This window comes from Salvelinus alpinus, chromosome 33 (genome assembly GCF_045679555.1).
Source record: "Salvelinus alpinus chromosome 33, SLU_Salpinus.1, whole genome shotgun sequence".
Classification (NCBI taxonomy): domain Eukaryota; kingdom Metazoa; phylum Chordata; class Actinopteri; order Salmoniformes; family Salmonidae; genus Salvelinus; species Salvelinus alpinus.
The window spans coordinates 5,801,657-5,818,916 of record NC_092118.1 but is presented as its reverse complement, the minus strand read 5'-3'; the positions used below and the strand labels follow the sequence as shown (position 1 = coordinate 5,818,916).

General features: G+C 42.4%; 1 protein-coding gene across 3 annotated transcripts in view; it reads right to left on the bottom strand.

The window, feature by feature from the left end:
• Positions 1–14,842, bottom strand: part of bean1 (brain expressed, associated with NEDD4, 1) — a 58,031-nt gene extending 43,189 nt beyond the window's left edge. Inside the window, exons 1-3 of one of the 3 annotated variants that reach the window (XM_071381167.1) lie at positions 14,304–14,842; positions 12,918–12,992; positions 11,638–11,766 (exon numbers count right to left, since the gene is read on the bottom strand). In XM_071381167.1, coding sequence (XP_071237268.1) covers positions 11,638–11,766; positions 12,918–12,992; positions 14,304–14,331 — 232 coding nt within the window. In that variant the 5' untranslated portion in view covers positions 14,332–14,842. Of the gene's footprint in view, positions 1–11,637; positions 11,772–12,917; positions 12,993–14,303 lie in introns of those variants that run through there. The other 2 variants (XM_071381168.1, XM_071381169.1) reach the window with 2 other exon arrangements.
• Positions 14,843–17,260: the final 2,418 nt, after the last annotated feature.

Genomic DNA, 17,260 nt, shown 5'->3' with positions numbered 1-17,260 from the left:
GGCAGTAGGAAACTCTCTCATCCATTTATATGCAGATGATACAGTTTTATAGTCAGCTGGCCCCTCCCTGGATTTTGTGTTAAACGCTCAACAACAAAGCTTTCTTAGTGTCCAACAAGCTTTCTCTGCCCTTAACCTTGTTCTGAACACCTCCAAAACAAAGGGCATGTGGTTTGGTAAGAAGAATGCCCCTCTCCCCACCGGTGTGATTACTATCTCTGAGGGTTTAGAGCTTGAGGTAGTCACCTCATACAAGTACTTGGGAGTATGGCAAGACGGTACACTGTCCTTCTCTCAGCAAATATCAAAGCTGCAGGCTAAGGATAAATGTAGACTTGGTTTCCTCTATTGTAATCGCCCCTCCTTCACCCCAGCTGCCAAACTAACCCTGATTCAGATGACCATCCTACCCATGCTAGATTACGGAGACAAAATGTATAGATCGGCAGGTAAGGGTGCTCTCGAGCGGCTAGATGTTCTTTACCATTTGGCCAACAGATTTGCCACCAATGCACCGTATAGGACACATCACTGCACTCTATACTCCTCTGTAAACTGGTCATCTCTGTATACCCGTCGCAAGACCCACTGGTTATGCTTATTTATAAAACCCTCTTAGGCCTCACTCCCCCCTATCTGAGATTCCTAATACAGCCCTCATCCTACACATCTCTGGGTCGCTCTTCTTTTCAGTTCGCTGCAGCTAGCGACTGGAATGAGCTGCAACAAACACTCGAACTGGACAGTTTAACCTCCATCTCTTCATTCAAAGACTCAATCATGGACACTCTTACTGACAGTTGTGGCTGCTTTGCGTGATGTATTGTTGTCTCTACCTTCTTTCCCTTTGTGCTGTTGTCTGTGTCCAATAATGTTTGTACCATGTTTTGTGCTGCTACCATGTTGTCCTGCTGCCATGTTGTGTTGCTACCATGCTGTGTTGTCATGTTGTTGTATTAGGTCTCTCTTTATGTAGTGTTGTGGTGTCTCTCTTGTTGTGATGTGTGTTTTGTCCTATATTTTTATTTTTAATCCCAGCCCCTGTCCCCGCAGGAGGCCTTTTGCCTTTTGGTAGCCCGTCATTGTAAATAAGAATTTGTTCTGAACTGACTTGCCTAGTTAAATAAAGGTTACATTCTTATTACCAGATACTGTATCTACAGCGGAAAGCACACTCACAGTTCAGTTCACAAAAGCACACACCAACTCTCATATTCACATACAGATGTTGGATCTTAATTTGACCAGTTTCGTCGCAGGAGTAAAATAATCCTGCAGGAGGATTTGATTATTCTCAAAAAAGTAAAACATTCTAACTTTCTATTTTCATAGGCTACAATAGGCTATAGTTTAGGTGCAGCCTACACCTGCATTTCAGGTACACTTCTATGTCGTAGACCAATATCTATCTTGTGTTATTATTAAGCTACACTGAACAAAAATTTAAACGCAACAAAAATATAAACGCAACATGTAAAGTGTTGGTCGCATGTTTCATGAGCTGAAATAAAAGACACCAGAAATGTTCCATACGCACAAAAAGCTTATTTCTCTCAAATTCTGTGCACACATTTGTTTACGTCCCTGTTAGTGAGCATTTCTCTTTTGCTGAGATAATCCATCCATCTGACAGGTGTAGCATATCAAGAACCTGATTAAACAGAATGATCATTACACAGATGCACCTTGTGCAGTTTTGTCACACAACATAATGCCACAGATGTCTGAAGTTTTGAGGGAGCATACAATTGGCATGCTGACTGCAGGAATGTCCACCAGAGATGTTGTCAGGGAATTTAATGTTAATTTCTCTACAATAAGCCGTCGTTTTAGAGAATTTGACAGTACGTCCAACCGGCCTCGCAACCGCAGACCACGTGTATGGTGTCATTTGGGCGAGCAGTTTGCTTATGTCAACGTTGTGAACAGAGTGCCCTATGGTGGCGGTGGGGTCATGGTATGGGAAGGCATAAGTTACGGACAGCGAATACAATTACATTTTATCGATGGCAATTTGAATGCACAGAGATACCTTGACGAGATCCTGAGGCCCATTGTCGTGCCATTCATCCGCCGCCATTACCTCATGTTTCAGCATGGTAATGCACTGCCCCATGTTGCAAGGATCTGTACACAATTCCTGGAAGCTGAAAATGTCCCAGTTCTTTCCTGGCCTGCATACTCACCAGACATGTCACCCATTGAGCATGTTTGGGATGCTCTGCATCGACGTGTACTAGAGCGCGTTCCAGATCCCGCCAATATCCAGCAACTTTACAGAGCTATTGAAGAGGAGTGGGACAACATTCTGGTCACACCAGATTCTGACTGGTTTTCTGATCCACGACCCTAACTTATTTTTAAGGCATCTGTGACCAACAGATGCATATCTGTATTCCCAGCCATGTGAAATCCATAGATTAGGGCCTAATGAATATATTTCAATTGACTGATTTCCATATATGAGCAGTAACTCAGTAAAATCTTTGAAATTGTTGCGTTTATACTTTTGTTCAGAATATATAAAACTACGGTTGTTGATGCATATGGCTGAATTTCAGATACATTTTAGTACATTTAAATGTCGCAGTAGCAGGACCTACAGTAGTAGGGCATTTATTCTGTCTGGTGCGTTTGAGTGAGTGAGAAAAAAAGAGAACTGCTGGTTTTCTGTGAATATATTTATCACGAGGCTCATTTGAATTTGAAGGAAAATACTCAGCCACAACAGAGTGATCAAACGAAGATACTATATCTGTACTACACCTGTTTATACATAAGAACATACCACACACACTAGCCAAGCCATGCCAGGCCCATCTAACAGCTTCTGTGTGTGATAATATCTTATAATTTCCCCCGTTGCCTGCATGTTACTAGTGGGTGGTAAGAAGTCATTCTCACACCCTGTGGTAGACAGACTCTGTTGGCTGGCTGGTTGATGGATGGGTTATAATGGATCTGATAGTCGCAGTGATGTTCCCTCCTTTCACATTCAGTGTTGAAAGGAGCCTCCAGGGCTGAGATGCCACTGTTGCTCCCTGACTGTGACTTGGGATGGGACTGCTGTTTTCTGGGTAGTCTGTCAGCCATGCAGCCATCTCCACAGCAACCCTCCCAAATCAATTCCGCATGAGACTGATTCAGCGGCTCAAGGTCATCCTGCAGCACAGCCATCAGAATCAGGCTGGAGTCTGGATGACACGACAGCTGCTGACCAGGCCGGGGCACACTGTGACTGCACAGAGCAACAGCTCCACGGGGACAAATACTAAGAACACACACTCCCCCACGCTCTCTCTCTCTCTTTCTCCCTCTCCCTATCCCCCTCCTTCACACTCTCTCCCTCCCCATCTCTCTCTCTTTCTCCCCCCTCTTTTATCTCTCTCTCTCTCTATTTCTAATATTTCTCTTGCTCACACACAAATTCAACCAAATAGGACCCACAGACAAATGAACAGTACACAAAAACAGAGCTATGAAGAAAGAGGAACAAACCCAGCTCTCTTATCGTCAGCCCCTTGATTCAATGTGACAAGGACAGCCAACCACAGTGTGTTTTATGTTTTACACAATACATGGTGTGACCCATTTCCTGCCTACTGCATGGTCTTGGCTGTTTATCTGGCTGTAAGACAAATAATCAGAGATCTGATTCTAAAACCCAGAGGCTGGTGTAAAAAGAGAGCAAGCAGTCCACAGAACAGCAAAAAATCTGTCTTTTCCACAACGGCCCTGTCACACCTTCAATCACGATGATATCCCAACCACAGGAGCCCGGTGGCACCTTAATTGAGTAGGATGGGTGGAAAGGAATGGCTGGAAGGGATGGCTGGAAAGGAATCAATGGGATGGTATTGAACACATCAAACACATGGCTTCCATTCACTTCATTCCAGCCATTATTATGAACCGTCCTCCCTTCAGCAGCCTCCTGTGATCCCAACTGATGTGCATGAATGAGATAGATAGCAGTGGCCACTATTTTGCAAAGACACATGAACTATTCAGTTTATTCTATTGAAACAGTTCACCACATACAAGTGATACAAAACAGTAACATCTGTATGTTACAATAAATGAACTGTATCTGTCTCAGAGATGCTACCTAATACTGTATCTGGGCACAATGCCTTTTATCAGACAGTGTTACTATCACAGCCTCCTTCACAGCATAACACTGCCACAATATTATACATGAAGGGAAGTTGGATATGATTGGATGTGGGTCACAGAGCCGTGGAGGGGGAATGAATATCTGGGTCAAACTGGATCATCGAGGCTTAAGTCTCTGTGCATTCTGGCTCACCTATTAATAAACCACAGAAGGGACGGCACAGATAATCATTATTATACCAGAGTTCTTCCACATCCAACCGTACTCATTTACCAGGAGGTTTGTTGTTGCTGTTGTTGTGTATTTCGTGCGTGCATGCATGTGTATGTGTGTGATGTCGTGGCATCACCATAGTTCACTATTCTAGATCCATTAACCCAATCCCATCATTCATTATCACTGCAACAGAATTAGAGTCAGAGGAATTAGGTTTTGCATATTTCACATTAAATACATGATGAATCCTAAAATAGATATTTTTGCTCATCTGCCTGGCAGCAGTTTGAAATTACTCAAAATCCCTACCCCATTTCTGCTGGACTGGACACTTTTCACAAGAGTGGTGTTTGAAAAGGGGAAAATCCCCCTTTACAGACAATACTTTTTTGAGCACTGAGACATGGAAACAGTAGAGCCCAGTAGATCTGCCAATGATTCACCAATCTAGACTCTAACGGTGTGGAAAATAAAGCGTCTGACCATTCCCTTGAGGCTGCCATGGTGAAAACAAGAAAATTAAATGTGATTAGTTTATCTCCCGTTGAGGTGGAAGTGTGACAGTGCTCCTATCCCAGAAGTCCAGACACCATCAGTCTAAAGAGGATTAATGGGGTTAGGTATGAATGAGTCATTTCCTGTACTAATCTAGGGCCAAACCTGGCTGGAACTGTCTGTCCCTCTTGCCACAGTAACAGCACAGGACAGGCAGCATGAAACAGCAGCTACAGGAAATGATTCTAACTCAAAGTAGGGGAAGAGCTAGGTCATATCATAAAATGGAAGACTTCAATTCAGAACAAATTGTTATCATTATAACTGTGTGTCGAATTGCTATGCTTTATCTTGGCCAGGTCGCAGTTGCAAATGAGAACTTGTTCTCAACTAGCCTACCTGGTTAAATAAAGGTGAAATAAAATAAAAAGTGAGTGGGTTATCTAACAGTGGCAGGTACTGGCTCACCAAAACACTGCCACCAGGGAATAACTTACAGAATGAAAGTTGATACCTTTTGATTATATTAATTCAATAGAAGATTACGAGATCAAATCATTGACTTGCTGTGCCTCCCCTCCAGCGTGCCTGGCTTTACAAGAACAAGGTGATATTGAAGAAGAAGAAAATGCACTGTCCTCTTGAGTTTGGTTAGCCTCTGACTTCATTTCCATTCATATTGTGGATTATTCAGCCTCTGTGGATTCAGGCAAAGGAAGCTGCTTCACTCAAAGCTGTTGTGGAAACTGTCAGGAAGATATGAAATGGTGAAAAGTGCATAAGTCTGTCAAAAGTGTTGTCCGCTATGCCATAATTGGCCTAGACTTTGAGGTGTCTGAGAGCACAGACATCCTGTCCTTATCCAGGCTCTGCCAGAGGCTCCAGCCGGTGGGAAACTTCATACGGAGATCCTTCTGAGGGGGATCCGTGGAAAGACAAATTAGACAACCGAACCCCGAAAGGGAGTGAGTGAATAATTGAGCTACACTCATTCTGGATCAAACCAGTTTGGATTGCCCGTGGCGGCCAGCCAGCTACACTTCTACAGAGTTCCTCAGGGGACCAGGTTTACTGTGATGCCATGCTAGGGACAGAGCAGGCGGGGCGGGGGACAGGTTTTGGTTATCATGATTATCCATGTGATTCAAGTGAGCTCTGAAGAACAGTTGATTACTCCAGGTACACAAAGCCCCTTTGAAAGGCTTTCACAGAGTGAATGACCTCCAATGCTAGTGCTCAAGGTCATACGACATTCAACATTGCATTAGTCCATTAGATACAACATGGCTTCTTGATAAGGACTACAGCATCTTTTACATTCACTGTTATTAAAGTCTGTGTGTATAGTCAGCTTTTACCCAATGTCCTAAAACACTGTCAAGGACAGTAAGCAGCCCATGACTTCACTGCACTTTATCCCTCTAAGATAATTAGACACTTTGGGAAGAGGGGCGGCCATTTAAAGAGCGCTCTCCCCATGTCATTTAACCCAGATTAGAGTAGTACCGGGGATAAACCTGCATGTATGGGCCATGGCTGCTGCACCTCCCAAACAAACAGACAGCCTGGGTATGAGGCCCGGCCCTGCATTATCCAGACCTCTGAGGTTTAGTGGGTGAGGAGGGCCAATAGCTGGGCCCATTTCAGTGGGATTTGGCTGCTTTGATCCCACTCTCACTGTCACGGCTGGCACACTGAGCCCACGGGATGAGGCCACAGTGCAGCCTCTTAATCTGGTTAAAGCGGCTCCAATAACCCCTGCTTCTAGTTGATGTAATAACTCCTGCTCCCTCCTACTTTATCTGTCCTGACTTCTCAACTGTGGGGAGACGGTTGTCCATACCTAACATTCTGTACACCACAGGCCTTCATCTGAAACCCTGGGGAACTTAAAACATACAGGGGTGACACAATACAAGGGTAACTTATAAGCTGGGCCCTAAGGTACAGCTGGGTTTAGGGAGAAGCATGCTTGCCACAGGGCACTACTGACCTATGCGTATTGTATCCACAGCTGTGAATTGGGTATGGCATGTGTAAGCACATTTCCCACTTTGAGAAATCCCATTGCTTTTGCAATGTGTGGAGGAACGGATGCTCGGGGTGTTAAGACCAGAACACAATAACCCTTCCTCATGTTTCTTCTGCAGACAGTGTTCTGGAGCCATTTTCCAGTCATCGTGTTCACAGACACATTCATTCTCATCATGTCTCATCATGCTTCGACCGAGATTTCCTACATATTGGATTGGAGTTGTGAAGCTAAGTTCATGGATCCATTTGCTGTAAACGGTGAACAGAGGGATCAATAGACTAAGGCATAGACAAAGTGATAGACTAAAGGAACAGGTCTAAAGCAATTCATGTTAATAAAAGGCACTCATGAAGGACCAATTGTCTCCATCCTCCTCTTGTCTCACTCACTCCACCCCACAGCAGTTTGCCATTGCAATTATTAGATGCTATTAAGAAAGCTTGGCCACTAATTACAAAGCTTTTCTTCCAAAAGGCACAGGGAGAATTCACCTGACATCTGCCACCACTATCTGGCCACCTGCAACGCTTTTAATCGTTTTTTTCCCCTACTGTGACAAGGGAACTGAAGCGGAACCATCTTGGTATTTTATCCCCAGCCTCCATATTCTAAAATCTCACATATCCTAATATGCATTTAGATGGTCATACTTGGACCAAGTGGAAATGCGACAAAAATGTGCAAACGCGCCAACTTCTGATGGATAAGCAAAGGATCATGGGTACCATTGTACTCGTAGATCATGTGCACTGAACTGGAACAGACCGTTTAAATTCCGGTCCCATTTTTTACTGACAGGTGCTTTTTTCTGACGACATGATTTGCTAGGAGTAAACAATCATACTCATTAAGATGCAAAGGGTGCAATAGGATTGGCTCTTTGATGAAAAGACAAAAAGGAAATACACTGAGTATACCAAATATTAGGAACCCCCCATTCTTGATACACATGTGAAACTGTTGAGCATGAAAAACCCAGAGCGTTGCAGTTCTTGACACAAACCGGTGCACCTGTCACCTACTACAGTATCCCGTTCAAAGGCACTTACATTTTTTTGTTTTTCCAATTCACCCTCTGAATGGCACACCACAATCCATGTCTCAACTGTGTTAATACTTAAAAATCCTTCTTTAACCTGTCTCCTCCCCTTCATCTACACAGATTGAAGTGGATTTAACAAGTGACATCAATAAGGGATCTTAGATTTCACCTGGATTCACCTGGTCAGTCTATGTCAAGGAAAGAGCAGGTGTTCTTAATATTTGGTATACTCAGTGTACTGTACATCATTGAATACATTCTGACGTTCAGATGTTTAAGTGTTTAAGGAGAGAACAACTAAAGTGGCCATAGATCTCCCTGTCAAATATTATGTCACCGAAATAAGGTTTGGAAAGACGACATGCCTCAACTTTTGTCTGTGAAAAGGCTTCATAATAGCTGTTGCTAAAATGTATATTTACATAGCATTACATACTGTGGGCAAACCCATTGTAGGTATGATATGATTGGTGTGATTGCGCGTTGAAGTTTGGGTGATGTACATTGCCATTTACATGCATTGGATTTCCAAATAAACTCAAACTGATTGTGTTAAAACCTTCCCTCGCCATGGAATCATCATCCCAGTTTGCACATCTCTGAAATTGTACAAGTTGCAAACAGTTATTCACACACAAACAAATGACAGTACACACAGACCAGATAACACAGATTATAAGATCTGGTGTTTTCCTGGCGTAGAGGAGCGCCAGTTGTTGTGGATGTTGAGGAACGGTACATTACACAGGGGTGATGGATGTGGTCTGGGGAGTGCATCCTGTCTGGGGAGTACAGCTTGTCTGTTCCTGTATGCCCCTACTCTGACAGACAGCCAACAGGGCGTGAGTAGGGCCACAGCAGGACCACTCCAGGGGATCCAGAGCCACCGTCACAGTCCCTAGGTCTGCGTTGGCAGCGGTGAGGAGAAGGTCAAATCAGGAGAGGGGCATGATGACAAAGTGGCAGCATTAGTCAGTCACTTGCTGCTCTTTACATTATTTATTTACCCACTCAGCAGATGCCCTGATCCACCGGGAGATGGATAGATTTACATATCATCCACTTCTACAGCTGGATATTTAGACAAACAATTTGGGCTAAGTGTCCTTTTCAAGGATAGAGCCCCGATGTCCCATCTGTAGCCTTGATCCTTCAGCGAGCTGTCCTTCACTGAAGCCCCGTTCTCAATCAGAACGATGAAACAAAACACCAACGTAATACAGTGTCGCTGCCACACTAGTATGGGGTGACGATATTTCTTGGAAGCGAATTACTGTGACAAAGAATAAACAAGACCAAAGTGAAGAGGATAGTGCTGTATCCATGAAAACCACTCCACTATTTAATTTGACATGGGAGCACAGAGCCAGTGCCTCAATTTGAGAGCTGAAGCAGATATCTGCACTGTGACTAATGGAAGGTTAACAGGACGCTGGCGGTTATCTATTCACTGCAAATAGTGCAAATAGTATGCTTGGGCATACAGTATGAAGCAGGTAATATCTGAACGAATACATTATTAAATTAATACACATATTTTATCAAGATGAGAGGATCCATCAATTGAATGTATTTAAATGTAAAAGTATATCAAATTGTAATATCAACATGTGTATTATATTATAGGTCCTCAAAAGGAAAAAGGCATTAAGAAATAAAGATAGCTTAGATAATATCTGCTATCATGACATTCAGATTACAAAGGCATTTTTAACATGGCAAATTCATTTCTCGAAGACATTCTCAGTGATCTGTCTGTGGAAAGTGAGGTTCTACACCTAACACTGAGGTACTGAAATAGTAGCAACACACTTGGCCAGCCACATGTTGAGGGGTGATCCCCCCCCCAACAAAATATCAAAGAAAGTCTTCAGCTACAGAGTCAACATAAAGGACTGTGCTGGGCATAGTGGCATGTCCATAGAGGAACCTAAAAAGATCCTGCCTTTCCTTTCTCTTTATCTATTTATTTTCTCTTATTCATTTTTTACAGCTTGGCCCGAGAGCGGGGAGTCCGTCCACCGAAAGTCATTCCACAGCCTAGGGGGCTGGTGACATTTCAGGTGTGAGGGGGATGAGCTGTGAATTATAGATTAGAGGGAGAGCTGGGATTGGTGAGTTTTACTTCGAGAGGAGCTATGATTGCCATAGCAGCCAGCAAGAGTGTATAGGTTTAGCCACCCTTCATCACTGGGAAAACTCCCATTACAGCTTAGTTTATTAACACCAACACAACAGTCTGTGTGCAGTCTAAACATGATAAATACTTTGAAAAGAGTTTAAACATTTCCTCTCATCTTGATATTACTTTATTCAGATTTCAATGGTTATGGATGTAGAATACGGACGCCATAAAATCACACAAGGGACAGCTTTAACGGGAACAATTTCCTCCCTGATCCCAGCCCTCCCCAATAGTCAGTCAGGAGATATATATTGTGGCTGGTCGAGGAGCCCTCTGTGGCTCGTTAGAGCTCTTCTGAAGGGTGCCAGGGACCACATGACGTACCGAGGTTCCACTGACTGACTGCAGCCGTTTGTGGGCACAATTTTCTCTCTCTGCAAACAGTTTAGTGAAAGGTCAGGCTGCATTAGTGGCGGGTGTAAACACACCGTGGCCGAGGGGACAGGCTGTTCACTGGAAAGGTACTTATAAAGGACCGAGGCTACCTAGCAGCCAATAGATCATATATCAGAGATGGAGGGGTTATATAAAAGGCAAAACGGCACAGTCTTTCCCTGAGGCACATTTTTAACACAATAAGGCAACACGTGGTCACTACTGACGTACCAACCATGTTTGTGTCAATGAAAAAAAAAGACCCTGATTAAAAATCAACCAGGCAGGGAGGTAACTGTTTTTTCACCGGCAGTTTGTGCCTCCAAGCCATGTATTAGGACTGGAACATCACATTTTGAGGATGGATGACAACCCGCGTTTGCAATATCAATTTATTTATCCGTTTATTTTTTTAGCAGGAACATTTTTTGGTGTCATTTTGACAGCATGGCATGTCTATTCCCATAACGCTGTACGTACAGTGATATAATGAAGTCATGTCAATCAACACTACTAACACTAACGGCTACCACTTTAGAAAGTGACCATAGATTTAAGACACCTTAGGTCGTTATTTAAGTGGTTCAGTTCTCTGCATATTGGCTCTGGGGTCTGCATTTCTGTCAGGTAAATTGAAGATCTGAAGAGTGCCAGAGGATGCTTACAACTACACTATTTAATCAACTAAAGACAGAAACAGATGTTCTAAATCACATCCCAGACATATGTTGCCATGGTTATTATAGTTTCTCTAAAAAGAAGAGTTACATGTTCTTAGTCATTATACATATATTACAAACTGGATGGTTCGAGCCCTGAATGCTGATTGGCTGAAAGCTGTGGTATATCAGACTGTATACCACGGGTACGACAAAACATTTATTTTAACAGTTCTAATTATGTTGGTAACCAGTTTATAATAGCAATAAGGCACCTCGGGGGTTTGTGGTATATCCCAATATACGACGGCTAAGGGCTGTTCTTCGGCACGACGCGGTGCGGAGTGCCTGGATTCAACCCTTAGCTGTGGTATACTGGCCATATACCACACCCCCTCAGTCCGTATTGCTTATATATTGTGTGTATAATCAGTCTAGTATACACCATGACAAGAACAATTAAGACAATTAATATAAAAATGTGCAGTAAACATGCAAGGATGTGTCCCTTACCTGAGCAGATTAATTTCATCAACATGTACTCCCTTCCACAGTCCTTCCTATAGTAACATTTCAGCCGGTTAATGAGGCAGGTGCCGAACTTGAGCTTCTCTCTTCTGCACAGAAGGGCGATGTCCTCATCTGCAAGGGCAGGCAGAAGGGAGGGAGATTGTGAGGGGGGAGAAGGAGACAGAGAGAGAGAGAGAGAGAGAGAGAGAGAGAGAGAGAGAGAGAGAGAGAGAGAGAGAGAGAGAGGGAGGAGAGTGACAGGCTCCCTGTTGTTTATAAAGCCTGAGGCACATGCATGTGTGTATATGTGCAGATTTGTGTGTGGTGTACAGCCAAGGGGCCACCCACGCTGCCCTGTGTTCATTAGTTTTTCCGGTACATGACCACAGGGTCTGAGTGTTCCGATCAATCCCAGGACCCCTCTACATACAATATTAAAGGGATACTTTGGGATTTTGGCAATGAATCTATCTACTTCCCCAGAGTCAGATGAACTCGTGGATACCATTTCTATTGCTCTGCGTGCAGTTAGCACAATTGTTAACTAGAATTAATGCAATGACTGGAAGTCTATTGGCATGCTAGCAGATACCCATATACTTCCAGTCATTGCGCTAATGCTAGTTAGCACTGCCTCACGAAACAACCTCTAACCTTCTTCATTCTAGAGACAGGGGCATAAAAAGATTATCCACAAGTTAATCTGACTCTGGGGAAGTAGATAAATTGCCTCATTGCCAAAATCCCGAAGTATCCCGTTTTAAGGCGTCCGGAGACTGGATTTGTAACTCGGTGGAAATGATTCATTTTCTAGTTTAGAAAAAATCCATATGTAAATGAATCAAGCACTGTATTATACGTGTGTTATTACTTTGAGTATTGTGCATGTGTGTTTTTATATTCAAATGAGGTGAGTCATACATGAAGACGTTTACTCCGTGCACACTGTTTGAAGGATGACTGCACTGCCTGCCATCACAAAGCCCTGTCATTGTGAATTAGGTTTCAAGTCCTGTTTAAAGCAGAGGATCTAATGTCATGCTAACCAAAGGTGCATAGTGCTCTTTACATAACGCTGCATCTTCCAGGCAGCAGCTAAAATCTCTTAGATTCTAGTACACTCCGTTCACGGACCATGAGTCCTGTATTATACATTAGACACACCATACATTCATATACCCACATCCATGTATGATATAACCTGTGCATTCCTTGTATAAGAAGGCAGGGTTAAGTACAGTACTGAGCATTGGAACCTCATGTAAAACACAGAGAGAACTCACAGGCTTTGGAGTAGTTCCTGACAACTTCAATTGCGTTTGAGTTGCCACAGACAAGGGGAACGTGCACTGCTAGAGCTGGAGAGGTACCGTGCAGGAGTGAAACAGAGAGAGAGGAAATATTAATCTAATTTTGTAGTCCTGTCAACTTTGTTTTATGATGACTGAGGTGTTATTCCCTCTTGGCTGACTCTGACATCACATCATGCCTCTTTGGCATTTCTGCCCAGGCCCGATGAGGCTAATGCAGAGATTGGACAAGCCATGGCTTGGCTTGGTATTTCAGGTCCAAGGCAGAATGTGGGACTAAGCCAGACAGTAATAACATATGCATATTGGCTTTGGTCAACAGGCTGCCATGACAATTACCGTCTGAGGCAAAACTACAGCAGAGCTGACTACAGATCAGATATTCAGACAGTCACGCCAGTTATCTCACAACATCAAAGCCCAAATTTTATGGTGATGTGACCGTATTATTGACAAGCTAAAATGTGAAGATCAAGATAAGACTTTAATATCCCCCACAGAAAAATCGATAGTTCTTTATTCATTCATTTTGCTCTGTGAGCTCCGTCTTTTTTGTATTTATCAAAGGCAGAAATTAAGTTGATCAGTTGTGTAACAGACCCGGTATCGGACAGTTTCTGGAAACCCAGATCAATATGTTGAAAAAGAACCCAAAAAGGAGGATGGGAATGAGGACAATCAATGGAATTGTAATAACTTATCATGAACATTATGTAACATAGTCAGTGGGTTGGCATCATCCTCTACAGCTACTAATAGAGCACTAGGATAGATACTTACATTTTATATGAAACCAGATGGGCCTCTAAACTGGCTGTTTTACTGTACAGTAACATGGACATTTCAAATGCATATAGTCCCTTTAAATGGGACAAGTATAGTTCCACACAGAGCTCTGTCTCATGTACTATGCCATATAGATTCTGGGGATGTTTGGAAGATAAATGCAATGCTCTCTAGCTAAATTCTACATACTCCTCAGGGGCAGGTGCATAGCACTTGGTGCCTGTATACACTATACTCATCAATCTTGGGCTAGCCCTATGTGACAGCCCAATTTGGCCTATTTTGGGTCAGTCATCAATTCATGGCCTTCCTTGGACAAGAACCAAACTCACAATGTAATAATGAGAAAATATTAATGACTTCAATTATTTTTTGGGAAACATTCTATGAAAGCCCAAGCATGGCGCATGGATGCCATGATCTCAATGGTGAAACATCTTTAAAGGTGTACCCACAACACAGAATAACTAAAAAAGCAACTGCTCAACCTGGAATAGTCTACGCAGATCACAGATCTATAAACCAAAATTCAACAGTTTATCGGACAAGAGGAAAGAGTGATACAGTACGTACCCACCAACCGGTATAAAAATATCCCCATGTGATGCAGGTGTTTTCTTGTCCTTCGATTTCGGATAGCCTACCTACCCAATGCCAGCAGAAATATTACTCGTTTAATTCGAAGAAAACATCGTGGTTAAAAGGGTTACGATATCTTACGGTGCCACATTGTATCTTGTGCGAAAACCCCCAGAACACCTTCCCTGGTCCAAATTCCAACTCAAACACGCGCGCTGTCGACCCGAGACATGGCCAACCTGGCCAAAATAGCAAGTATATTACTCATTAAACTTCCGTTAGCACAGTAGATACTAGATCATACTAGAGTTTTTCTAATATCCCTGGTGTAACCATCGAGAATGTAAACCAAATGCCTTCAAAAGCCGTCAAATCAAACACTCTGCAGCAAGAAGCACCTTCTATGTCCCACCATGGCTGCGAACGTGGTAGGTCTTTTGCAGCGCTTAGTTATCCAACATACAGTATTATAATGCCATATTTAATTTAGATGACAAGCGGCCAGCGGCAGTCATGTGCCAACACTGTCGTTTGTTTACAAATGACATAAGGGCAGTTGGATGGTTACCATATCGCAGACAAACGGGGAAATACAATATGAATGTCCCAGGATGTAAGAGCACCAACATTGTCTGTTTTAATGTTAAGTTTACAGTATTTTTATTTATTTATTTTTTTCCGTTTTCTCAAACAAACGAAGACTATTATGATGTGAACTGTCTTCTGGCATTCTCACATTTCGACTGACACTAGGCATACACTGAGTATATAAAACATCAAGAGTACCTGCTCTTTCCATGACATAGACTGACAAAGTGAACCCAGATGAAAGCTATGATGCCTTATTGATGTCACTTAAATCCACTTCAATCAGTGTAGATGAAGGGTAGGAGACAGGTTAAAGAATGATTTTTGAGCCTTGAGACAATTGAGACATGGATTGTGTATGTGTGCCATTCAGAGGGTGAATGGAAAAGACAAACAATATTAGGAATGTGTTCCATTTTTGAATGAATTACAATTCATGAAGTTGATGTGGGGTATTACAAATATTCCATGCTAAGTGTGTTGGCCACCCCTACTGGTGATATAATGCATTGCCAAAAAGGATTGCTGGTAGTGTATAGTATGATACATTCTTCCCATTATGTCTGTTTGCTGAAGGAAATTGTAATTCTGTGTACATCATAAGGACAATGTATCCATAACCATAACTTGATAGCATTTGGATTTGTAAATGGATGCATTGTAAATCCAAAAGGCGTTTTTAAACAAATATTTATGGGAAGCGGATCTCAGTCAATGAAAATGTGGTATTGACTCAAAAGTAAATGAGAGGTCACATACTGTATATATATATATTTAATAGATATGATAACAAATTATATTTTTTACCCAGCATGCTCTACTGCAGGTAGATTCTTTAGAATTCTTTTGAATATCTGTGTTTTGGCATGTACATTGATTAATCCAATCATTTAGTTAGATTTTTTTGCAAACGTTACTGAACTGTTTTTTCCAAATTAAATGGCTTTGGTAGTCTCCGCACACTGTTTCTGACCCTGGCAGTCATTATGAATGCAGGTTGCGGGTGAATAAAAATGTCAACTGTTGGATATACAGTGGCTTGCGAAAGTATTCACCCCCCTTGGCATTTTTCCTATTTTGTTGCCTTACAACCTGGAATTAAAATGGATTTCTGGGGGGTTTGTATCATTTGATTTACACAACATGCCTACCACTTTGAAGATGCAAAATATTTTTTATTGTGAAACAAACAAGAAATAAGACAAAAAAATGGAAAACTTGAGCGTGCATAACTATTCACCCCCCCAAAGTCAATACTTTGTAGAGCCACCTTTTGCAGCAATTACAGCTGCAAGTCTCTTGGGGTATGTCTCTATAAGCTTGGCACATCTAGCCACACAGATTCTCAATTGGATTGAGGTCTGGCCTTTGACTAGGCCATTCCAAGACATTTAAATATTTCCCCTTAAACCACTCTTGTGTTGCTTTAGCAGTATGCTTAGGGTCATTGTCCTGCTGGAAGGTGAACCTCCATCCCAGTCTCAAATCTCTGGAAGACTGAAACAGGTTTCCCTCACTAATTTCCCAGTGCCATCCATCATTCCTTCAATTCTGACCAGTTTCCCAGTCCCTGCCGATGAAAAACATCCCCACCGCATGATGCTGCCACCACCATGCTTCACTGTGGGGATGGTGTTCTCGGGGTGATGAGAGGTGTTGGGTTTGCTCCAGACATAGCGTTTTCCTTGATGGCCAAAAAGCTAAATTTTAGTCTTATCTGACCAGAGTACATTCTTCCATATGTTTGGGGAGTCTCCCACATGCCTTTTGGCGAACACCAAACGTGTTTGCTTATTTTTTTCTTTAAGCAATGGCTTTTTTCTGTCCACTCTTCCGTAAAGCCCAGCTCTGTGGAGTGTACGGCTTAAAGTGGTCCTATGTACAGATTCTCCAATCTCCACTGTGGAGCTTTGAAGGTCATTCAGGGTTATCTTTGGTTTCTTTGTTGCCTCTCTGATTGATGCCCTCCTTGCCTGGTCTGTGAGTTTTGGTGGGCGACCCTCTCTTGGTAGGTTTGTTGTGGTGCCATATTCTTACATTTTTTTGATAATGTATTTAATGGTGCTACGTGGAATGTTCAAAGTTTCTGATCTTTTTTTATAACCCAACCCTGATCTGTACTTCTCCACAACTTTGTCCCTGACCTGCTTATGTGACTTCTGAAGGTAATTGGTTGCATCAGATCTTATTTAGGGGCTTCGTAGCAAAGGGGGTGAATACTTTTAATTTATTTTTATTTTTAATAATGTAATTTTTTTCATTTCACTTCACCAATTTGGACTAGTTTGTGTATGTCCGTTACATGAAAATAAAAATAATTTTAAATTACAGGTTGTAATGCAACAAAATAGGAAAAACACCAA